The following is a 24,930-nucleotide window of genomic DNA, read 5'->3' on the forward strand; positions in this document are numbered from 1 at the left end:
GGATAGATGTGTACACTTCATTTGCTGCTGCTGTTTGTTTGGGAATGCCACTTCAATCAATTGCCTCCACAAATTAGGGCGCATTTGGTCACTAGGTAAGATTCACTACATCTTGCGAAAATGTGCGTCTCTCCTCAAAGTAGGTGAGGGTGCTAGCAAGATTCAAGCAGAGTCAGTGTCAAGTGATCAGGAAAGAAATCTATAACCATATCTTGCAAGGCTGTAGCCGGGCTTCCTCGCTAGGTGGGGCTGCCGCATTTCTAGGTGGTGTTTCAAAGACATGAATGGAAAATCAGTGACTTTCTCATAACCAACAGAGGCTCCTATAACCCTGTCACCAAGCCCAAGTACCTATGTGTATCTAAGTGTCTGTGAATTGTTAGCATCAGCCACACAGAAGCTGAGGGAAAACTGTTTAGGTTCATAAGCTGTTTTCTACTTATGATTACCTTGCCTATATAAATGATTATTTTTCTTTTAATTACTCCTTATTTATTTTATTTTATTGTTATTTATTTATTCAATTTCTATACTGCCCTTCCAAAAATGGCTCAGGGTGGTTTACATTAAAACAGAACAATTAAAACCAATTAACAGTTAAAAACAGAGACTATAAAACAATTAACAGTTAAAACATTTAAAACAGTTTAAAAACCCTGGAAAACCTGGTTACAAGTTAAAAACATTTACAACAATCTAAAAACCCTGGAAAGCCAGGTCAAACAGATAGATTTTTAGAGCTCTCCTGAAGGCCAATGATGAATTCAAATAATGGATTTCCGCAGGGAGCGCATTCCACAGCCCAGGAGTGGCTACAGAGAAAACCCACCTCTGAGTCGCCACCAGACGTACCGGTGGTAACTGGAGATGGACTTCCACAGAGTTCTTATCTCTTTTATTGCAGTCATTGTAGCAAAAGTCTTTTCTTCTTCAGATCACTTAAACTTAATAAGAGTAATGGTGGTCTTGAAAAATCCTCCAAGGGAGATCTTGGGTAAGTAGAGCTGGACGCATCATATGGATGGAGTTTGAGAAGCTAGCTACCACTTTGGCATGGGGTGGGGAGTAGGCAACAGCTGCCACTGACTCTTTAAATTTGTATCTGGACATTTTCCTACTCTAAAAGGAAGCTCTCGTTCTTTAAATGGGAATTCAAAAATCTTTCCAACAGCAGGCATTGTAAATGAGGCAAATAAGCATTTCAGGTGGGGCAGTGCACCTACTGATCCCACCCTAGTGAAGGCCCTGAATATCTTGGGCAAAGACTGAGTCAGAAGCTGTTTGACTGGAGTCATACTTGGGTCCAGGGAGAAAAGGATCAAGAATCCATAGTGTGTTGAGTCAGGAGATCAAAGCTGTGGGAAGAGCTGGAAGCTGAACCAAGGAGTCGGTAAACACTACAGGACAACCGTGGTGATAAGAGAGCTGTGGTGGTGTATGGAGACATCTTTGCCTAGGCTGGCTAATAAGGGGAGAAGCACAACGTAAGATCACTTGAAGCTGTCCTAGCCTAAATTTCCAAGGAACAGCTAGGTGTCTAGAACTTGGCCTATCACGAAATTCCTACATCCTGACCTGTGAATCAACTGTGACATCTTTAAGAATTCCAGTACAAGGAGGATTCAGACAAGTCATGCTTCATTGATCACAGTGCTGGTCCATTCCCTCACCTGATGTTCAGTGGAGTCACTCCAGACAGAATGGAGGAAACTGGACCTGTGTGAGAGGACCAATATAGTTTCAAGGAAGGGATATGGAGGGAAACAGAAAATGCTGCAATGGAAGGAATCCTGAAATCCTCCTCAAATTTGTTTTTCCTTGGAGGAAACCTGACACTGTCTTTACAATTTCACTTCCAACCATTGTGAAAGATCTGACCAGATTGAATCAGCATCTGAAGTCTTAAATAAAGAGACAGCAGCAATCTTGGGTCAGTAAAAAGTGGATTTTTTTTAACCCCAGATATAAATTGGGCTGAACTCTAGCGCGCAATGAAAAACCTGAATTGTGTGTGAAGTGCTCCTGGATAGCTTGCAGGGATTTCAGGGTAAATCTGCCCAATATGTGAATGCACATCCTCCATTCCAGAGGAGATGCAAGCTAAAGGTCTTTAAAAGCCTGTATGAAAAACTTCCTGGGTTCAGTGCTTGCCTCATCTGTAAGCAAGCAGGTATAGCAGGGGGCCATGGGACACATTGGTTCTGGGATTGCATGACTGGCCGACCTGGCCAGCTCCTCCTCAGACTGGGTACATGATGAGGCTGACATAAGGAAAATTGTTCACAGCAGTCCCATTAAAATTAAAAGGACAACTTAAGCATTGCCTAACTGAGAGTTGCACAGTTACGTCCTGTTAACTGTTGTTGGACTACAATTCCCATCATCCCTCACTATTGACCACTGAGGCTGGGGGTGATGAAAGTTGTAGTCCTAAAACACCTAGAAGACCAAAAATGTGCAGCCCTGGCCTAACTTGTCCTTTTAATTGCAATTAGACAACTTGGAGTAATTTTCCTCATCTTGTCAGCCAGTGTACCCAGAACCAGAATGTTTATACTGGAGAATATTATAGTAATTTGAGATCATTTATTATTTTGCTCTTTGTCCCTGCAGTTTAACCTGGTGTGTGAAGACTCCTGGAAACTTGACGTTTTCCAGGCATGTGTTAATGCTGGATTTTTCATTGGCTCGGTGTATGTTGGCTACATAGCAGACCGGTAAGTCCAGAATGATAGGTACAATTAAAAATGACTAACATGCCAGATCAATTGTCCTGAAATTAGTAAAGTGATGAAACTGAACTTATGTGATTGGAACTGAATCATGTGGGTCACTTCGTTTAAATTATTTAAAACATTTCCTAATGTAAGGAAATTCTCACCTTGGTAGGCATCTCAAAATTTGGTACTTCTTGAGATCTTACAAATGCAGACTTCTTTGTTACCATATAGACACCTTGATTGAAGAATGCATGCTTTCATTAAGGCATCCTGCAACTGTATGTGCAAAATCAGATCCTATATGAACATGTGACTATTATAAAAGGATGTATTGGGGTTTGGTAGCACAGCTTTATTAAAAGGAAACTAACCCCTGCTAACTTGGCAAAGAGGCACCTATTACCGTGGTGATTCTCTTTTATTTAGCAGGGGGAAAGTAACTGGCCCTATCCACCCCCAACACTGTACCTCCAGTGACTGTTGCTGGTGTCTATTTTGTGTTTCTTTTTAGATTGTGAGCCCTTTGGGGACAGGGATCCATCTTATTTATTTATTATTTCTCTGTGAAAACCACCCTGAGCCATTTTTGGAAGGGCGGTATAGAAATGAAAGCAAGCAAGCAAACAAACAAAAATATAAAAAATAGCAAATCTTGTCTCTTTGCAATTTATAACACATTGGTTGGTGCCTCCCTTGGCCTGAACAGCTTTTTGTTCAGTCCTGATAGTTTAGTTTAGTTTTTTTTTTGTTTTTTTTAAATGAGCAAGGCAGGAATGTTTGTTGTTCCGTTCTTACTCTTTTCTTTCCTCCTGCTTGGAATGCACATAGCTGGGCTGGAGCTGCTCCAGAGCCAAGACCATGTGGCCGCAGCTATTTTGAAATGTCCTGAACAAGGACTTTTGGAAACGGGTAACTAAAGCATGTATGTGCTTGCTTTGTACTTTTGTATACCATTGTAGCTACAAAATGCCAAAATACATGTTCCTATCTATGTTTTGAATTCCAAGTGATCTGATTGTCTAATAACAGACTTAATTTTATCTATTGTATTAATGTGCTTTTGGATGTGAATCTACATGCTTCAATTCTCTGCTGTGCTACATGTAGCTGAGCTTATCAAAAAGAAAGCACAGTGAGGCAGGGCAACCCAAATTAGGCAGATGACAACCCAAAGAAGGTTGCCCTAAAGCAGTGAAGGATTTGAACCTGGATTTCCCAGATCTGAGCCCCACGCTGTTGGCTCACTTGACTTGATGCGGTCAGACCTGTCACTTGATCAGGAACAGCCAGTCTGGTTCATTATAGATAAACCTTTTCAAAGAAAAACATAGGTTGTGTGACGTGAGTGAGCAGGCCTGTGCTATCCTCATCTCAGTTGTAAATGTGACAACATTGTATAGCTATTTTCTTAGTTAAAAGGATTAGCACGCTCTGTAGCTTCTGAGGGAAGTCTTTCATCCAACAGGTCATTTTACATGGAAGCTTGGAGCACAAATGGCAAGAAGTATCATTATCTTACCATTCCATATCAGCATTAATCACGTAAAGTTTTTTCAGCTTCTTTTACAAACCTTTCACTGCTTTCCTGTTAATCACAGGCAGGTAAACATCTAAGGTATTTACAATAACGCACATTAAGGTTAAAATATATTAAAACTTATTAAAACATATTATTAAATAAGTTTAGATATTTATTAAATAATAATAAATATCATTTCCCCAATCTGTATTCTATAATCTCTATCTGTATTTTGGATCCTACTGAATCTTTTCTTAAGCTTGTCACTATCTTCAATACAGGTTTGGACGTAAAACAAGTGTCTTAGTGACTACCCTGATAACCTCCATCTCGGGCGTTCTTGTGGCCTTGGCACCAAACTATTTATGGTCTGTGATATTTCGCTTCATACAAGGACTAGTCAGCAAGGGCAGCTGGACGGCAGGCTACATCCTAAGTAAGTCTGATGCTTTCCTTGAGAGGGGCATTAACAGATGAGGGAAACTGCCCTTTCACAGCAGTGAGGATCACAGGAGTGAAGAGAGACAGTACTTCCTAAATGAGTTGCAGGTAGTATGATAGGACATTGTCGCCCGTGGTGTATTATTATTATTACTAGTATTTTTAAGCCCGTTATGATAACGGGCGCTAGCTTTCTCTCCCGCCTTTTTGTGTTCTTGACCTTTTTTTTTTTAACCTTTCTGTTTGTGTGTCTGTCTGTCTGTCTCTCTCTCTCTCTCTTTTTTTTTTTTTTGCTTCCCTCTCTCCCCTCTCTCCCTGGTTGTTGGTTTTTTTTTTGTCTTTGTTTTTGTTGTTGTTCTTCCTTCTCCCTTATTTTGCTCTTATGAACTCATCAGTCTTTTATTCGTCAAATAAATGTTTTTTTGTGTTTTTTTTCTATTTTGGTTCTCCCACCTTCCGCTTTTATAGTATTCCGCCGCCTCTGGCTCCCTCCCTTGCAAGGAGAGGGACTCGGAGCACCCCACCCACCAACCTTCCCGCTGCCCATAGTGCCTCCTGCTCCCGTACAGCCCAGACCCTTCGCCGCTGCCTCCTCGTTCCTTGCGGCTGGTCCGGGATCTTTGCCGCCGTGTCTTCTCTTTTAGGGGCTTTTATTTGTGCTGCCCGCCCTTGCCGGCTCTCGCCGAGGTTTCTTCTTGTTAGCTCTGCGGCGCGGCAAGGAGCTGCCACCCGCGGCTGGTCTGGTGCCGTCGTCGCCTCTTCCTGCCCCCGCCAGCCATTGTGTTGCCCGCCCCCGCCGTTTCTCCCTTCCTTGCCTTCCTCTCAGTTCTTCGCGGCTGGCCTGGTGCCGCCACCACCGCTTCTGCCTCCCTGCGGCCGCCTCTGCCCTTTCCTGTGGCCGCCTTTGCATTTCCGCGGCCGGGCAAGGATCCAACATGGCTGCCTGTTGCCTGTGTCTGTTTCTGCTTTGGCCGTTCTGGGCATGCGCTTCGCGCATGCCCAGAACGGCCCAGGGAGGCACGAACGCACGCCTTGGTGTCCGTCCACGGACGGACACTAAGGCTTTTATTAGAGAGGATTATTATTATTACATTTATATCCCGCTCTTCCTCCAAGGAGCCCAGAGTACTACATACTTAAGTTTCTCTTTCACAACAACCCTGTCAAGTAGGTTAGGCTGAGAGAGACGTGACTGGCCCAGAGTCACCCAGCTAGTTTTATGGCTGAATGGGGATTTGAACTCGGGTCTCCCCGGTCCTAGTCCAGCACTCTGTATATGTCTGTTTCTTCTATCCTACTGTTTTCTCTAGACCAAACAGGTTTTGCACATTTTTGAAGCATTTCAAGCATCCCTGGGAGAGTTTCTCCTTGTGATCTGCAATTGGGGCCACTCAGAGTTCCAGATTGGGTGGAATAAAATGTAACAAATAAATACTAAGGTCTACACAGGTGCCCGGCATATATATGGAGTGTCAGGAGGTTCTGTAAGAATAGCCCAGCCTTATTGTTAGCAAGAGGAAATGGCTTTGTTTGGCTGATCCAAAACAAAAAACAAAACAAAACCCCAAAGTTTAAACTCATAAATTCATGTGGAAGGAAAGCCGGAAATGAGCAGCAGACAGTAGAGCCTGTGTGAAGTTACTTGGGACTCAGACGGTGGAGGGGAGGTGGAAAGTGCTTGCCTCAGCACATCAGGTTTTCCAGAGGTAAAGAAGGGGGCACTGACTTGCCCCTCCTTGCCCCCCACTCTCCCTGCAGCCAGCTGCCACCATGCCCCATCCTGCCACCTTCAGCGGCAATCTTTAGGGGGCAAAAGGGGGAACTTTCCCCTCACCCGGTTGCCCCCCCCCCAGCTACTGCCACCACAGCTTTTTTTAAAACTGAAGTAAAAGGGGGAATTTTCCCCTTCCCCACTCCCTGGAGCTACTGCCACTGCCACCACCACATAGTGGTGGCTTTTTTGGTTGTTGTTGCTTAAGGGAGGCAAAAGCCTTTTTGCCTATGGGCGGGAAAAAGGTTAATCCACCCCTGGGTAGTCTGAGAATGGATGTGTACAGAAAGACATCAGATGTAATCTTTTTAATTAAATAAGACAGTTTCCACCCTAGGACTTTAAAGACCAATGAACCATACTCTCAAATGTTACATCTACATAGAAATTGTAGCACATCTTTTTTTCTTTCCAAAAACAAGCGAATATCCTGGGGAGGCAGCTACAAGAAAAAGGCTACCTGAATAGAGTCATAAAATGGGCCTTTTATAAAGTTAAGGCCACTAGCAGAGAAAAAAATTTAGTAGTAAAAAAACACTATTCCAACAGTCTCAGATAGAATGATTGTTCCAATTACTTTTAGTAGGCATTCTAGTCATAATGAACACATTAAGAAGCACTGGTATTTGTTGAGGGATATTCCCAGATGTGAGAAGCCACCTATGTTTGTACATAAACGAAGAAAGCACATGAGGGATATTTTAGTGCACAGTGATTCATCAGGAATGAGAGCTGGCACCTGCCATGGGAGTATGCCAGCAGGTCAATTTTGTTGTGGTAATGCCACATGCCACAATTCTGTTAGACTTCATTTACTTGAACTTCCTTTTATTTTGTGGGAATACAGGTGAAACTCGGAAAATTAGAATATCGTGCAAAAGTCCATTAATTTCAGTAATGCAAATTAAAAGGTGAAACTGATATATGAGACAGACGCATTACATGCAAAGCGAGATAAGTCAAGCCTTAATTTGTTATAATTGTGATGATCATGGCATACAGCTCATGAGAACCCCAAATCCACAATCCCAGAAAATTAGAATATTACATGGAACCAAGAAGACAAGGACTGTAGAATAGAACAATATCGGACCTCTGAAAAGTATAAGCATGCATATGTATTCAGTACTTGGTTTGGGCCCCTTTTGCAGCAATTACTGCCTCAATGTGGCGTGGCATGGATGCTATCAGCCTGTGGCACTGATGAGGTGTTATGGAAGACCAGGATGCTTCATTAGCGGCCTTCAGCAATTCTGCATTGTTTGGTCTCATGTCTCTCATCCTTCTCTTGGCAATGCCCCATAGATTCTCTATGGGGTCAGGTCAGGCGAGTTTGCTGGCCAATCAAGCACAGTACACTGTATACTTTTCAGAGGTCCGATATTGTTCTATTCTTCAATCCTTGTCTTCTTGGTTCCATGTAATATTCTAATTTTCTGAGATTGTGGATTTGGGGTTTTCATGAGCTGTACGCCATGATCATCACAATTATAACAAATTAAGGCTTGACTTATCTCGCTTTGCATGTAATGCGTCTGTCTCATATATCAGTTTCACCTTTTAATTTGCATTACTGAAATTAATGGACTTTTGCACAATATTCTAATTTTCCGAGTTTCACCTGTATATACTTCAAGACTTTTTAACTTGTCGTACAAAAGAAGCAATATACTTGATCAGATGCCCTTGTTTGCTGATGTATGTGGGTAAAACCCTCAGAGCCATTAAAACCAGGATCATAGAGCACAAGAATTGTATTAGGAATAAGAAAAAGCAAGCACCACTAGTAAGACATTTTTGGGAACACAATTCTGATGTATTGAAAAGGCCAAGCATATGAACAAAAATATCAATAATTGGTTACTGTAAAAAGAATTTTTAAAATATGTTTTTCATATTTGTCATAGTTACACACACACATACACACACACACACAAACTTGGGCCCCTTTTGGACTGAATGAAGACATCAGTTGAGGAATTGGTTGTTAATAGATCTGACCATTGTTTGAACAGTGAATTTCATCTTCATTTGTAGTACAACACTAATGACTTCTCAGTTATAGTTGGATATTATGAATATACGTAAGCGGTTAATATGTTTTGAGGATAAAACCATGCTTGAGAGTCAAGACATCTAGGAGGACATTGTGGAGCCAGAATTAGGCCCATGAAGGGTTTTTCTAATATCACAGAGACTCTTGTTTGACAAGAGAGGTTACAGCTGACTCTTATTTAAACCCTTACCAACAAGGGCAGTGTTGTCTATACTGAGAACAGGAAGTATCGGCTGATAGTCATTGGAGTAAGACATCAGTGGATATAGTAAGTATATGGTAGTGTATTTTTGAGAGATTTATCTCAGGGGTGATTATTGTATTATGGAATATATGGAAAAGTAAATACTTGAAATGTATTGTGTTTCTTACAAGTCTAACAATAGAAGATATGAAAAGGTAGTTGGGCAGATACTATTCCCTTTGTATCATGAGTATTATACAAATACGAGCCTGTAGAAAGGAGTTTTCTGGTCATATTTGAATGTAGTTACATTGAATTTTATAGACTATGCTGTTTATAAAATTGGAAGCAACAGGTTAATATTGGTAGCACATGTATGATGCTAAGGGAATTGCTTTATAATAGTTGAATATTTAATGTATAGATGTCTGGACTACTTATTTCTTACAGAGAGACCTTGAAGATTATGTAGACCAGGAATAGGTTTAGTATTGTTGTTTAGTTATCATTACAAGAATCACAAGGATTTATTGGGTATATGCCATGGCAGAAGGCCTTCTTAAGGCCCAAACATGTTTGGCATTATAAAAAAGTATCAAAAGAACTATCTCCTTGCATGATTTGTGGTTGAATCTTGGTCCTACAAGAAAAGTCTATTGGATTACCCATTTGCTAATCTAGACATTTGGGACTTCAGAAGGACTCTTGTGAGAGACTGGATTACAAGTGTGGGACTCCTTTTCAATTGCTATGTGCTTTGAAGAACCAAGTCAAGAAGGACATTTTGGGTTTAAATCACATAGGAATCACTTGTACTCTGGTTTTGATTGATATTATACTAATTATAATTGTTTTCTATGCATATTGCTTTATATTGCTATTTTAGCTAAGTTGTAATATTAAACATTGTTAATATATGGTCTAAAGGACAGCATATAGTCCCCTTCATGTACATCTTTTAGGCATGCATGTTTTTTCTATCAGATGGTAACTTTGTTTTGGGTTCCTTTTGAAATATCTATTGTAGTGGTGGAACTCATTCGTTCCTTTTAAGTATTGTAATTCAAAAGCATGACACAGTCCCAGCCAACACAAACAGCCAGCTGTTCTACACAGCAGGCCAACCTTTTCTGGATCAAAGGGGAAGCTGGTCAGCTCAATTTCTCATCAGTTTTCCCTGGGGGTGTGTGTGTGTGTCTTTAAACATCCCTCCTCTTCTCCCTTCCGGCTCCTGATTAGCCCACGAGCTGGCTGGGAATGGACAGCATGCATTCGCCCTGATGCAGACACAGGGCACATGTGCCCTGCATTCCCAGCTGGCTCACAAGCCAGTCAGAAGCAGGAAGGCCTTGTTCTTCTCTGGAGAGAGGAATGGGGCTTTTTAGCTTCTGACCTACCCACAAGCTGGCTGGCAAGCAGCAGCAGGTGATAGTATTTGCAGCAGCAGCACAAGTGGCTGGCTGGCAGGAGGGGGAGGCAGGTGATGAACAAGGTGGCCCCTAGACCCTGGGCGGGGCTTCGCTTGTTTTTAGAACACAAGACGTGTTCTAAATACCGCTAGCGCCAGCTCTGCATCTTGTATATATGCAGACTGTAAGTCACAAAAGCCCCCTTCCCCGCCCATCTCTACGATATGTAGAATGTACCACCAAAAAGAGGCAGACAAATTGGTGTGGGATATGCTCCATTTTCAGGCAATGAGCTGGCTGACATGCTCCATTCTCAGGCAATGCCTATGTAGGACTGACATCACACTCCATTATCTTTAGATGGTGGGAACTTTGGGAACTGGCTCCAAGGCCTGGTTTAAACATCATGCCAAGAATGGATAAGAAACGCTTACTCATGTGGTGTTCCATGTGCCCAGCTTCTCATTTAAACTGACTTGTCTTCCCTACATAAGTTGGGACACTGACTTAGGTAGACACCTTTCTGGCATGCTAACACTGTACATACAGAGGCTGAGGACTCAGTTTAAACATCATCCCAAATGATTAATGTATCTCATTTCTCTCATCTCACTACATCATTCTTTTGTACATTCCGCATGACTTCAAAACCAAGCCTAATAGTATCAACTATCTTTGCACCTGAAAATATTAATACTAAGACCAAATTATTTCTTTTCCAGTCACTGAAATTGTTGGTCCTGGGTACCGGAGGACAGTGGCCATTCTATATCAAGCAGCATTTGGTATTGGCCTTATTATTCTTGATGTCCTTGCTTATGCAATTCCCCATTGGAGATGGCTTCAACTTGCTGTTACACTGCCAACCTTCTTCCTTATGCTCTACTACTGGTAAGGTGCTTTAGCTCTGTTTCTCTTCACTCTTTATAAAAGCCAGCCCTCGACATTCCGTCACTCTCTAGAGCAGGCCTTCTCAACATAGAACCCCCACAAGCTGTTTTTCGACTACAACTCCCATAACCCCCAGCCACAGTGGCCAATAGCCAGGGATTATGGGAATTGTAGGCCAACGTCTGCAGGAGGGCTGAAGTTGAGCAGCCCTACTCTCGAGTGACCAAGAAATAGAAATGAGGATGGAACAGTGAAGAGTTCACTCAAATATAAGTGAGGTTGTTTCTCAGTGTCTTTAGGTGACCAGGGACAGAAAGCAAGTGTGGCTCCTTCCTTATCCTCAAGTGCACTCCTCTTACTTTTCTCATGTAAGTGCATACTTGCCATTTGTACCTTTTGGGGAAAAGCAATGTGTTGCATTTGATGACAATGTTGCAATACAGTCAAATCCTTCCCTTCATCCTGCTGCTTCAGAGAGGTGTGGTGAGGAAGGGGGAGATGCCACGGAACTCATAGACATCGTGATCAGCAGCTACCCACTCTGAGTTACTTGCAATATATTATATTTTGATGAAGGCAAATATCCTACCCCCACAATACGGATTAACATGGCATCATGACTGGTGTTTTGCTAGTTTGATATAAGTAGCAGCACAGTGACCGGTGTAGATTCAAATGAGAGCCAGTGTGGTACAGTGGTTAGAGTGGTAGACAAAGACTGGAGAGACACAGGTCTTCACTCAGCCATAAGTTAGTCACCATCTCTCAGCATAACCTACCTTGCAGGGTTGTTGTGAGGATAAAATGAAAGTGCTGGGTGTGGGAGGCATGCATTGTGCCTGAGCTCTTTGGAGGGAGGCTGGGATAAACATGTCATAAATAATGGTGCCTTTACTACAGTCAAGCCTCTTTCCTCCTGTCCAATCCCATACACTGATGTGCAGAATTGGATGCATCAGTACGTGATTGCCTGGTGCCAGGAACACCACACTTCAGAGTTGCCCATTAGTGGGTTTTGTGTGTGTATGTGTGTGGGGGCAGCCTGGTGATATGTGCAGATACAACTGGAAAACTAACTCAGAGAGGGAAAGCGAGATTCAGTAGAAGTTCATGTTTGAATCTAATTCTGCTATGATAAATCAGTTAGTATTGAATGTGCCATGAGTCTCTTTATCTTGCTGAAACCAACATGACTACTCTTCTAAAATCTGATTTTTGCCATGATTCTGATGCCGCCTGAGTTTCTTTGCAGGTGTTTACCAGAGTCTCCCAGATGGCTGATTTCTCAAGGGCAGAATGGCAGAGCTATGAAAATTGTGGATAATATTGCTAAAAAGAATGGGAAAGTCTTACCTGCCTGTTTTGAGGTGAATCTTAAAGTTTATGTTTATGAAGGAAAATGGCTCCATTGGTGTGTTGCTGGTAGTGTAAGACCTATTAGTAGTCATAGTAGTGGTTGTAGTAGTCCTGGTAAGCTGTTTGATAGCAGAACTCAACAGCTTTATAGTACAGTTGGGTTTCATTACTCTTTACCTATCAAGCACAAGTAGAGGTTTTTGTCTTCTGTGTAGGACCTGATATCTGGAACAGAATTAAGATTCTTCAGGGCCAAACTACACAGTACATTAAAATACATAGTTTGTACGTGCATGTTTCCCCGCCCCCCTCCCAAATTTAGAGAAGCCGGGTGGGGGGACATCAGGTCTGAGGCATCAAGATGGGTTATTTTTCCCATCACACCATGGACCTGGCCAAAAAAAACCCAAAACTATTCTTGAAGTCGCTGTTAGGCCCAGGAAAGAAGCTTGAGCTGGCAGCAATGGAATAAATATCCTCTCCCTGCTAACAGCAACTTTAGGGGCACAATTTTTTGTCAGGACTATGGTGCAAGGGGAAAGCATTAAATGTCATTTCTGTAATTGTTATTCTGCAGCCAAAAACACACCATGAGGTTTTTCACATGACTGCTGTATGTGGGGCTGGGTGGGGGGAGGCAGGATTGTACCTACCTTCCCCCACATGACCTCCTTTCCCTTCACTCTCCACCACATCTCTCACCTGCACACACAATTGCCACTGTGGCAAGCAGCATGGCGACCTGGGGGGGTCAAGAAAATGAAGCCTGGCCTCCAAGAATCCCACAATGTGGAACTGCTAGAAGCCAGGTCACTTTTTCTCTTAGCCTCTATCATTAAAATGTCTGCCAGCAGCCCAAAAGGAGCTGCTGGCAGCCCAGCTGCCCCCACGATTGGGTGGTGAGGGAGGAGTGTGTGCACATGGCCTCATACCTCACTTTTGGCCCGGGTAAAAAACCTGGGCTACCTGAACAAGGAGCACCAGGATTGGGACCGATGCTGGCAGTTCTCATGAGCAGCTCTACCTGGGAAGGTTGTGGTAGCCCAGGTAGAGCTGATCGTGAGAACAATTTCTGTGTATTTAATGTGTTCCTGAATCAGAAAATTTTGGAAATACACAATTAGATTTCTGCTCTATTCTGCAATATAAAATGATACAATTGTCTCTTATTAAAGCTATTCTTTCTCCTTTAGTTGATAGATATTTTATGCTTTCCATTTATTATTTCTGTTTTTACCTAAATAAAAGATTATCATTAAATAAGCGTCAAATAAGAAGCACCATTTTTATTGACTGTCAATGCAGTTACATATTCAATACAATTGTATGTCTATTGAATACTGTCAAATATCAACTAACAGCTACACACATGGACAAATTTGTTGGTACCCTTACAGCTCATTGAAAAAGTGTTTTTTATGCCTCCTGAAAAGCGATTAAATGAAAAGCAATTGTCCCATGTATACCTGCATGCCTTTGATATGTCATCAAGTAAAGCAAAGCAAATGTGAAAAGAGAAAGTATTGCTTATTCTACAAAGATATTCTAAAGTGGTCTGGACACATTTATTGGTACCCCTAGAAAAGATCATAAATAAGATCATAAAGTTCAAGGTCGATGAGACTGTAGCCAACCTCCCTGGACCGCGGCTGCAAGAGGAAAATTGACCCCAGAATGGGCAGAAGGAAAGTGAGAATGGTAGACAAAAAGCCAAGGACAACTTCCAAAGACATACAAGCTGAACTCCAAGGTTAAGGTCCATCAGTGTCTGATCACACCATCCCTCGCTTTTTGAGTGACAGTGGGCTCAATGGAAGAAGACCCAGGAGGACTTCACTGTTGAAAGAAAAACATAAAAAAGCCAGACTGGAATTTGCTAAAATGCATATTGACAAGCCACAATGCTTCTGGGAGACTGTCCTTTGGACAGATGAGACAAAACTGGAGCTTTTTGGCAAGTCACATCAGCTCTATGTCCACAGATGAAAAAATGAAGCTTTCAAAGAAAAGAACACCATACCTACTGTGAAACGTGGAGGAAGCTCGGTTATGTTTTGGGAATGCTTTGCTGCATCTGGAATGGGGTGCCTTGAGTCTGTGCAGGGAACAATGAAATCTCAATACGATCAAGAAATTCTTGAGCGAAACGTACTGCCCAGTGTCAGAAAGCTCTGTCTCAGTCGCAGGTCATGGATCCTCCAACAGGATAATGACCTAAAACACGCAGCTAAAAGCACCCAAGAATGGCTAAGAACAAAACATTGGACTATTCTGAAATGGCCTTCTATGAGCCCTGATTTGAATCCTATCGAACATCTATGGAAAGAACTGAAACATGCAGTCTGGAGAAGGCACCCTTCAAACCTGACACATCTGGAGCAGTTTGCTCAGGAAGAGTGGGCCAAACTACCTGTTGACAGGTGCAGAAGTCTCATTGAGAGCTACAGGAATCGCTTGTTTGCAGTGATTGTCTCTAAAGGTTGTGCAACAAAATATTAGGTTAAAGGTCCCATCATTTTTGTCCAAGCCATGTTCATTTGTGTTATTATTTGAAATATTCTGTTGCATCAAAACTCTAAAGCAAAGTCTGATTTTTGTTAAATGTGGAATAAACTGATTGGGTGCCAATTATGTTTGTCAGTTTTGAATTATTTCAGAGACAATTGTGGGTTCTTCTTTTTTCGTGGAGGGGCACCAACACATTTGTCCACGTGTGTATGAAGTATAAAGGTTGAACATAAAACATTGAAATAAAATATCATTGGCTGACAAATAACAATAAAACATACAGTGTATTTGGTGAATTTTTGGAGGATATCCAATTAATACTTGGCATCAAAATTCAGAGTTATCTGGAATCTCCCTCTTTTGTTAAGAACTGGAATATTGTTATTGCTCTCTGTCTTATTGTTGTTTTAAATAAGCGTTATTTTAACGCTTTCAATTGTAAGCTGCTTTGATGGCTCAAAATGTGGTGGGAAATGGCCTACAAATGCCAATAATAAATAATACCTGAGTCCTTTACCCCTGGTTGATGTTGCAACAGTTCTCCTATAGAGTATTAACCTTGAAGAAGAAAATGAAGGTGGAAAACTGAGACCTTCACTGATCGATCTTGTGAGGACATCACAGATGAGAAAATACACATTTATTTTGATGTATAACTGGTAAGAGTGACTCTTCATTTATTTGCTTTCTTGTCTTTGTTCCTGTGTCTTCCCTCTTCTCACATGGAACCTTGACTACAAACTCTGTCCTATGTGCATAAGTGTCTATGCAACTAGCCCCCTTTCATGCAGTCTGTCCATCCCTTTTTCATAGTGAGCAGGGCCTACTTGTACCAACATGTAGGCCTCGACTCACAGTCAAGGTTCTATGTAGGGTGGAAGAACTTAAACCAGAATCATTCCCATGAGGAGGAATAGCAGCCCCTCGGTATCCCCTTCTGAACCCTATCTTCTAGGAGGAAGGAGCACCACCACAGCATGGTGCCTCCAGTTCCCAACTCATGAAGGCAATCCAGAAGGATACCATGTTCAACAGTCTGAATCTATCTTTACTGTCTGTCATGTCTCCTTTCATCTCAGACAGATGAAAGAAGCATGTATAGGAAGTGCAAGGTTATAAGAAAGAAAAGGTACATTTGTGAGGCTTTCATTACTATTTTCAGCATCTGAGAGAATGAAGGTAAACAAAAATTACTAGGTATTATCCTAAAAGGTGGTAAAATACTTTGGGACTGAAGTGACCTCTTTTAAGCAAATTGTACTTCTAGAAATTGTGTTGCAAATTTCTCCAAGGAAAATAGCATTGTTGTCTCAGGCTAAATTGTTTTCATTGTTAATCATGGTTGCTCTTCTTTTCCTAGGTTCACAAGTGCCATAACATACCAAGGACTCATCATGCACTTAGGAATTCCTGAAGGAGGCAGTGTTTATTTGGATTTTTTCTACTCTAGTCTTGTAGAATTTCCAGCAGCTCTCATCCTTATCCTCACAACGGAGCGACTGGGCCGCCGTTATCCCTGGGCTGCAGCAGATCTGTTAGCAGGAGTTGCTTGCCTTGTTGCAGCTTTCACTCCAAAAGGTACATGGATAATTTCCATTTTCCATCACCCTGATCCAGGAGAATAGAGTGAAAACACTGCAGCATTTTTTATCTGCAGAATGATTGTGACATGTCTATTTCCTAGGGCGGTGCAGTCATATCAGTCTGACAGGAATGTCAGACCAATATTCCCACTATTGGGCACTATTGGAAAGATTTCGGAAATGACAAGAGGGAGCCCCAATAGTCAGAACTCCAATTAAAATCCCTGTTGTTGTATCTGAACACCTTCTACTTCTGACATTCCTGTCATCCAAGTCTCTCCAAATTGGCTTCTGGGGTGGTTTTTAAGGACTGCACCACTAAAATAAGGGGCGTATGGGGGGACACTGGGCCAGAGGGTCCCCTGCATTGGGGTGTCTTTGCCCTCTATCTGAATATTGAGGACACGGTCCCTAAAAACAACAACCTGGGAACTGGCTTGGAGAGACTTGCTCTGCAAGTTGACTCCTGGGCTGGGTTTTAAGAACTGCAGCTCTGAAAATGGGGTGGGTAGGGGGCAAACGTTACCCCCCCCCCACACACACACAGACATAAGGCCCCCCCATGGGGGCTACCTTTCCCCCTACCCTTGATTCTGAGGGTACAGTCCCTTAAATCACCAACATTGTTGGTAAAATGTTGTAATTCTAATCCAATTCCAACCAGCCAACAGTTTTGCTGGGGGCATGTTGGCCTTCCTGACAATTTCCCTTTCGAGTCTGGTCAGATCAACCGGATCCAAAAACTTTTATTGTGCATAGGCCAGTATTTCCTACAAGATGATGAAAAGGAACCCCATTAAGCCTGTCTTTCCTTCTATTTTAGCATAACAGTCCACACAACCATTTCAGGCAGTCACTTTGGGTACTGTGTTTAAAGGCGATACTAACTGTTCAGTATAAGATGGTCAAGGTAATCCACCATGTGATTTAAGAAGTGTGGTTCTTAAATCTCACCCCTGATTAGATGCCTGACGCCAATATAAATGATGCTGGAGCTCAACTCTGATTGCACATTGGCAGCTGTCATGCACATTCTGAGAAGTAGATGGCTGGATTTTTTGAAGTCTTGTGGAGGATGCCAGGACACAACTCTTAACTTATTCCCAGCAGCCAGCCAACAGTTAAGCAAATGATAGTCCAAAAAGTGCACCCGTGATTATTTAATCATATAGGATACCGAGACACAAATCAGATGACGTGCTGTTACCCATGGTGTGCAATCCAAAAAGTGTTCCCCAGAATTCTCCACTAGTTAAGTACAACAGGAAATTTGCTTTGATGAGAGACAGTGGTGAGATGTGTACACATGATGGGCAACAGTAGCTCTATCAGACTACTGTTCGTAAAGCTGGGTTGCTATGGATGTTAATCATAGGGGATGGGAATCACTCTCTAGCTTTTTGGAATGCGAAACCAGTTGGAGCTTAGAGGTATTCCTTCAACTAAGGGGAGGGGGCAAAAGAACAAATAAAAGCTCTTGAGGCTGCTTGTGTGCGGCTCTGAATTGACTGGAGGTATAACCCTTGAGATGCAGGAGTCTGGATTTGTTGCCTGCTGAAAGAGTATCTTCTTGTGATATGCTGCTTGTATACTTGTAAATAAAGCCAATATTACAATGACATCTTAAATCTCCAGTGCTCTCCCATCTAAAGGAAACTAAAGCTGGTAACATTGCCCTTGGAACTTCTCACCACTCAAGTAGGGAGAGTATTTACCATAAATTCTCTGGAGAACTATAATTTGTCTCCATCTTAGGTCAGCAGTGTTAATTGTCTTCTGGCAACGAGCCACTTGGAAAAATGATGTATTAATGTTTACTTTCTAGATATGCACTGGCTAAAGATTATTGCAGCTTGCCTGAGCAGACTGGGAATCACTATGGCTTTTGAAATGGTTTGCTTTGTCAATACTGAATTGTATCCAACATTTCTCAGGTAGGTGTTTTTCCTGTCAAAGGAAAGGTGACTTTTGAAACCATGCAGTGTTTATATCTGTGGTTTACACAGTTATTACAGACTTGGAGGTACAGCAATGATAATTCATGCAGTTGAACAATAGGAAAAATATATAAAAATAGTACCTGCTATGCAGTGTCCAAGTGGAAAACCTTTGCAGGGAGCCCAAAGATATTTTGTTCAAGAAGGAACCACTCCCCAGCAGTTTCCTGGACTATTCAGGAAACATCTGGTTGGTATTGTGAGAAGCTGCTGTACTGACTTGCTCTTTTCCTTTAGACCTTCTACTGATAATTGATGAGGATGAGAGAGAGCACGTGCATACAAAGAGCAATTAATTACATACTCTCTGTTCTTACAGCTGGCATATAGGAAAGCAAAAAAAAAAAAAAGGGGGGGGGGAGGTTGAAAGACATTAAACCAAAAAGGGTTTTTTTAGTCAGAAAAAAATATTTGTTTTTCTTTCGGAAAGATGTTCACATTTGTTTATTTAAAAACTTGCACATGAAATGGCCAATCTACCTTCATCTAAGTTGTTACATATATAATAGTAGTTGATTAACTTATTTGGTGAAATGGGGCTTTTGCTATATAGTATTTAGATGTTAGTTTATGTCCTCACAATACCTGTTTATGAAAACTACTAGTAATATAAAGCTTGGGGGCTCAGGGGTTCTTAATGTCCCCCCCACCCACCTGATGCTAGGAAGGAAGGGTGATTGATATACAGCAAAACTAAACTCCCGACACGTGAATTTGGTGAAAATCTCACACACCATTTCCTCTTATTTCAATGGTCTACATTCCCAGTTCTTGAGAAATCTAAACTATTCCCCCAGAGTTCTAGTTCCACTGAAGTTGAAAAGCTCCCAATATACAGTGTCCTCCTGAGCTAGGTTGTCTCAACTAGCTTGAATGAGGTAAAGATAAAGTGTGCTGTCAAGTTGATTTTGACTCCTGGTGCCCACAGAGCCCTGTGGTTGTCTTTGGTAGAACAGAGGAGGGGTTTTACCATTGCCTCCTCCCATGCAAGATGAGATGATGCCTTTCAGCATCTTCCTATATCTCTCCTGCCCGATATAGTACCAGTGGAGATTCAAATTGGCAACCTTCTGCTTGTTAGTCAAGCATTTCTCCGCTGTGCCACTTAAGGTGACTTTGAATGGGCTACTTACTATGATTTTTGCCTGACAAAGTTGATGACTGATCCGGGATGTACCAAAAGAGGTTTAATGGTCCTTAATGTCTCATTATCTCTCTGAAGTCCTGTGAAATGACACCATAAGAAAAGGAGGGAAGGCCCAGTGTTCAAATTACAGTGTTCAAATTACAGGTTACTCCCTTGCTAACTGAGCAAAGAGGCACCTTTAAAAAGTGGTGATTCTCTTTATTGAACAGGGGGAGAGCAACTGGCTCAATCCAGCCCCAGCACAGCATCCCTCCCGTGGCTGTTGCTGGCGTTTATCATATGCTTACTGTATTTTCAGATTATGAGCCCTTTGGGAACAGGGATCCAAATGTATTTGTTTTTTATTTCTCTGTGTAAACCCCTTTGGGAACTTTTGTTGAAAAGTGATATATAAATATTCACCGTAGTAGTAGTAGTAATAGTAGAGATGGAAGGGGCTCAGACCCTTACTTTTAGGGTTATTGAATTTGAAGTCTTCTTCAGGAGGAAGGCCATGATTTTGCTAAAATTGGAGGGAGTCAGCAAGTGGGTCTTATGATTTTTATTAAGGAACCTCCTATCTTTTCCTCCATAATTTTGAGTATGGGGAGGGACAGGTAGAAAAAGTGGCCAATTTGAATTGGGACACAAAGGCAAGGAGAGGAGAGCGTTTTAGCTGGACTTGAAACAGCTTGAGGAGTCTGTGGGGTCCATGCAGTTGCACTGAAATATCAGAGGTAGGATCCATGGCTATGCTGGGAGTCTGTTTGCTTCTGCTGCTTTATATTTGTTAGTTAAAGATATATTACAAAGATACCATGAGTCTCTCCTGTACTATATTTTAAAAAACCTAAAATAAAACTTGTAGCACTACCCCGGGCTTATTGCCACTCAGGGAAGTGGGGAACACCTGACTTCCTATGTGCATTATGATGGAAATGGGTTGAAAAACTGCCATGTCTGGGCATAGACGACTGTGTGCAGCCCATAAAATTAAAGGTCTGGGAAGAAGTGGAATCTTTCTCATATCAATAAATGAACTGTGGAAATAACTGGAAAGTCTGTCTGTCTGTCTGTCTGTCTGTCTCTCTCTCTCTCTCTCTCTCTCTCTCCCCCCTCGCAGGTCAGAAAAGTGGTTGGAATGTAGGCATCTCTTCCTCTTTAAGGAAGAAATAGTTATATCAATTAAAGCTTGTTCACAAAGCGTATACACAGCTTATTGCTCATCAAACCAATAAGTTGTGTACAAGCTTTGTGGTCAACCTTTAATAATACTTAACACTTGTATAGCATTTTTTCAGTTTGCATTCACATATATTATAGGAAAGAATCTTTTCAGTAACCCAGTAAAGTAAGTATTGTCATCCCCATGTTGCTGCTGGGGCTGAGGTGGGAGTGGTTTACTTAAGACCACCAGGTAAATTTGTGGCAGCTGTGAGATTCAAACCAGGGAAGTTATCTGCAGTGCAGTCATATCATACCTTTTTCTTTTTAATCAGAAACCTCGGTGTGATGGTCTGTTCTTCCCTCTGTGACTTGGGTGGAATAATATCCCCATTCATTGTTTATAGGCTGGCAGAGATTTGGCATGAGCTACCTCTTGTAGTCTTCAGTAAGTATTTTCTAATATTCTAGGATGACTAGCTTAGCAGATTAAGAATGCCCAAATTATTTGTTTTTGTTTTATAGTTAGATGGTATTAAGATGGCACAGTGGGTCCATTTGAAGGACAAGGGGCAAAACAGTCTTTCATTCAAAGTCTAATATTTTTCTTTGAGATATTGTTGTGGTGGTTCACTGGCCATTTATATGAGATCAATCCAGTGTATGGTCCATAAATCACCATATTAGCCTCTCTAGGAATATTTATCTGACTTTTAGCCCAATCTTATTTGTTTGCTTGAAAGTAGCTCCCTCTGAGTTCAAGGGGATGTATTTCCAAGTGAGTGTTCATAAAGTAAAGGTAAAGTTGTACTGTTGGGTCAGTGTCGACTCCTGGCGCCCACAGAGCCCTGTGGTTGTCTTTGGTAGTATACAGGAGGGGTTTACCATTGCCATCTTCCGTGCAGCATGAAATGATGCCTTTCAGCATCTTCCTATATTGCTGCTGTCTTATATAGGTGTTTCCTGTAGTCTGGGAAACATACCAGCCGAGATTCAAACCAGCAACCTCTTGCTCCCTCGGCAAATTACTTCTCCGCTGAGCCATTACGTGGCTCTGAGTGTGCATAGGGCAGCCTTAATTATTATGATGTATAATGTAGTATGTTGTATCTTGGGTTCTCTAACTGTGTCTTTTGTGTATTTAATTGACAGCTGTAGTAGTGTTAATTGCTGCTGGATCAGTGCTACTTCTGCCTGAAACCAAAGGGAGAACTTTGCCGGAGACCATTGAAGATGTAGAAAACTTCCATAGGCACCATGCTAGACAGATTAATTAAAGACAAATTAGTGTTAAATATTAATTTTAAGATGTTCTTTCAAATATTGCTTGAAAAGAGTCCAGCTTTGCTAACTAATCAATGTGAGCCAACATGCAAGAGTGAATGAGTGTGTGAGAGAAACTGATGAACACATTCAGTGAAGCATATACATATAAAACCGACATGTATTTGATTGGAATGATAGTTCCTAGAACTGTCCTTAAAAAAAAAAAAATCTACTAGACGATGTGTTTTTAAACAGGCACAGTCTTACTGTAATCTGTGATCATTTGCTGCTAGAGGCAAACACCTCAGGCCACATCATTATTGGGCTGGCCTTGCATATGAATCTACCTTATATTGGGTGAATGACACATTAAGCTGAACATTATATTAGGACACCCACTTAAGCCCAGGAGCTTCTTGTATTTGACTAAACACAGCCACAGGGGGATCCAATTCAAATTGGGACTGTGATGTGCAGGGGAGGGGTTTAACCGCTTCCCCCCGTACTGTTTTCCTACTAAAAATCTCATACCCTCCAATACCACAGCACCACTTCAGAGGCATAGAACACCTTCAAGGGGTGATTTTCAGCATGAATATGGTGCAGGAAATTAAACCCTCCCTCCTGTGTACCATGATCCCAGTAGGGATCCCATCTCCCCTCCACCCCACACAGCTACTTTCTGTTACATAAGAGAAACATCTGGGTTTAAGCACACCTCATAATGAATTTTTTGTTGCAATGCGCAGTTTGGCGTAGGAACATAGGAAGCTGCCATATATTGAGTCAGAGCATTGGTCCATCCAGCTCAGTATTGTCTACACAGACTGGCAGTGGCTCCTCCAAGGTTGCAGGCAGGAATCTCTCTCAGCCCTATCTTGGAGAAGCCAGGGAGGGAACTTGGAACCTTCTGCTCTTCCCAGAGCGGCTTCATCCCCTGAGGGGAATATTTTACAGTGCTCACACTTCTCGTCCCCCATTCATATGCAACCAGGGTGGACCCTGCTTAGTTTAAGGGGACAAGTCATGCTTACTACCACAAGACCAGCTCTCTGGCTCGTTAAGTCACTTGGTCCATTTAGTCTAGTACTGTCTGCTCTAACTGGAAGTAGCTCCCCAGAGTTTCCAGACACCAAGGAAACTTCCCCCATCCCTATTCCTAATACTCAAGGCAGAGTTTATTCTAAGCCCCACCCCCCACTTCACAAGAAGCTTGTGCAGCTCTCCCCCATCCCCAATCCATGAGCACCTCCCACAAAAGAAAAGAGAACATATCAGTGGGAAGGGAAAATGAGAATTAATACAGATCTTAAAACACAGGGAGGGAGGGAGGTGCCTTGTGAAAAATGGATAAGATTATCTTCCTTCCCTAAACTCAGGACTTCCTCCCTGCAAAAAGTGTAACTGGGGGGGATGATTATAATTTATCCTCTGTAGAATTTATCCTGTATAACAAAATGGGTGTCCTGCAAAATATGTTGAAGGTTCTTTATAGTAGGAATATTAGGTTCTAAAGTGGCCACAGAATAAAGTCTCATGACAAGATGACTGCTCAAAGACTGCATAGCTGTTGCTGCTCTGAATCAACTTTTTCTGCAACCCAGTTGAAGGGGCCATGCAACAAGGAGAGCAGGTCTGGCTTGAACACAAAGAGATTTAATTTTCATCTCACATGGTGAACATTTGGAAATAAATCCACCAGGAATTGAGGGAGAAGCTTTCAGAAGCCACACACTTCACCACAAGGGAAGAAAACTCTGCATTAGGAAGCAGGGGAATGTAGACAACTATACAGACTATGAAGCAAAACAGAATGAGACACCTGATATGCTCTCCGGAAATGTATACACACACACACACACACACACACACACCTTAATTGTGTCTGAAAGTCCTGAGATCTTAGGCCAAACCCCGTCTGTAAAGCCTGACATAGAGGCCCCATTCACATATAACACCAAGCTGGAGTTGAAGGAGGCAGTGGTTGGAATCCATGTATGTCTGAATGTGTGAAACTGTGGTTGTGCGGCAAAAGTGATCTGCAGTTTCTCTCTCCAGACTCCAATTTAAACCTTCAGTTTGTAGTGAGTTTCGCTGCTCCAACCTGATGTTTGAAGGTAGCAGTGTTACGTCCAAACGCAGACTCTACCATTACTGGGGTTTTATGCTGTTCCTGGAACTGAAATCATAGGATGGCCCAGACCTGCCCAGGAATGCACCTGTCCATGCCAGCTGTGCTTCTCACTGGCTGCCTCCTGGAGCACTTGCCCCATTCTCATCTGGCAATGAGAGTACTACGGAGATTGCTGGGATGCAGCTTTGGTGGACCAGGAAAAGGGACTGGCTCCCCTACCCTGAAACCAGAGGTTGCTGGGCTGCAGTTGGACAACAAATGTCTGTGATGCGATTCATGATTACAAAAATTAACCTCAGGTCTGCCATTATGTGCGAATGGGGCCTCTCCTGGTCTTAGGCCTTGTTGCAGTCTTACTGTCTTTCTGAGAGAGCATGCTGCTGCTGGGTGGGATGTTTGAAAAGCTTGTGCTAAACTGAAATTTCTGGAAGTCCAGTAGCAATAGCAAGAGCAATAGCACTTACATTTATATACCGCTCTATAGCCGGAGCTCTCTAAGCGGTTTACAATGATTTTAGCATATTGCCCCCAACATTCTGGGTACTCATTTTACCGACCTCGGAAGGATGGGTCAGCCTTGAGCCCCTGGTCAGGATCGAACTTGTAACCTTCTGGTTACAGGGCGGCAGTTTTTACCACTGCGCCACCAGGGGCTCTTTTACCACTGCGCCACCAGTAGTATGAGTGTTTTTCAAGAATTCTACATTTCTTAGGGAGGATGAAGGGGGTACAAAACTAATACAGACAAAGGAACAACAGGGCTCCAAAGGACTCTGGAAATTGTAGTGTGACATACTAGAGGTCC

General features: G+C 42.3%; 1 protein-coding gene across 6 annotated transcripts in view; it reads left to right on the forward strand.

Annotated features, from left to right (window-relative positions):
* The window catches only part of LOC128344538 (solute carrier family 22 member 2-like), a 32,531-nt gene extending 10,511 nt beyond the window's left edge, over window positions 1-22,020 (forward strand). For all 6 annotated transcript variants that reach the window (XM_053294904.1, XM_053294864.1, XM_053294873.1 and 3 more), the window contains 9 exons: window positions 2,614-2,717; window positions 4,521-4,675; window positions 10,823-10,991; window positions 12,244-12,358; window positions 15,405-15,514; window positions 16,216-16,433; window positions 18,264-18,372; window positions 21,061-21,173; window positions 21,878-22,020. In XM_053294904.1, the coding sequence (XP_053150879.1) occupies window positions 2,614-2,717; window positions 4,521-4,675; window positions 10,823-10,991; window positions 12,244-12,358; window positions 15,405-15,514; window positions 16,216-16,433; window positions 18,264-18,372; window positions 21,061-21,173; window positions 21,878-22,002 (1,218 nt within the window). In that variant the 3' untranslated portion in view covers window positions 22,003-22,020. The remainder of the gene's footprint in view (window positions 1-2,613; window positions 2,718-4,520; window positions 4,676-10,822; window positions 10,992-12,243; window positions 12,359-15,404; window positions 15,515-16,215; window positions 16,434-18,263; window positions 18,373-21,060; window positions 21,174-21,877) is intronic.
* Window positions 22,021-24,930: the final 2,910 nt, after the last annotated feature.

The sequence above is a fragment of the Hemicordylus capensis genome, chromosome 1, assembly GCF_027244095.1.
Source record: "Hemicordylus capensis ecotype Gifberg chromosome 1, rHemCap1.1.pri, whole genome shotgun sequence".
NCBI classification, from domain to species: domain Eukaryota; kingdom Metazoa; phylum Chordata; class Lepidosauria; order Squamata; family Cordylidae; genus Hemicordylus; species Hemicordylus capensis.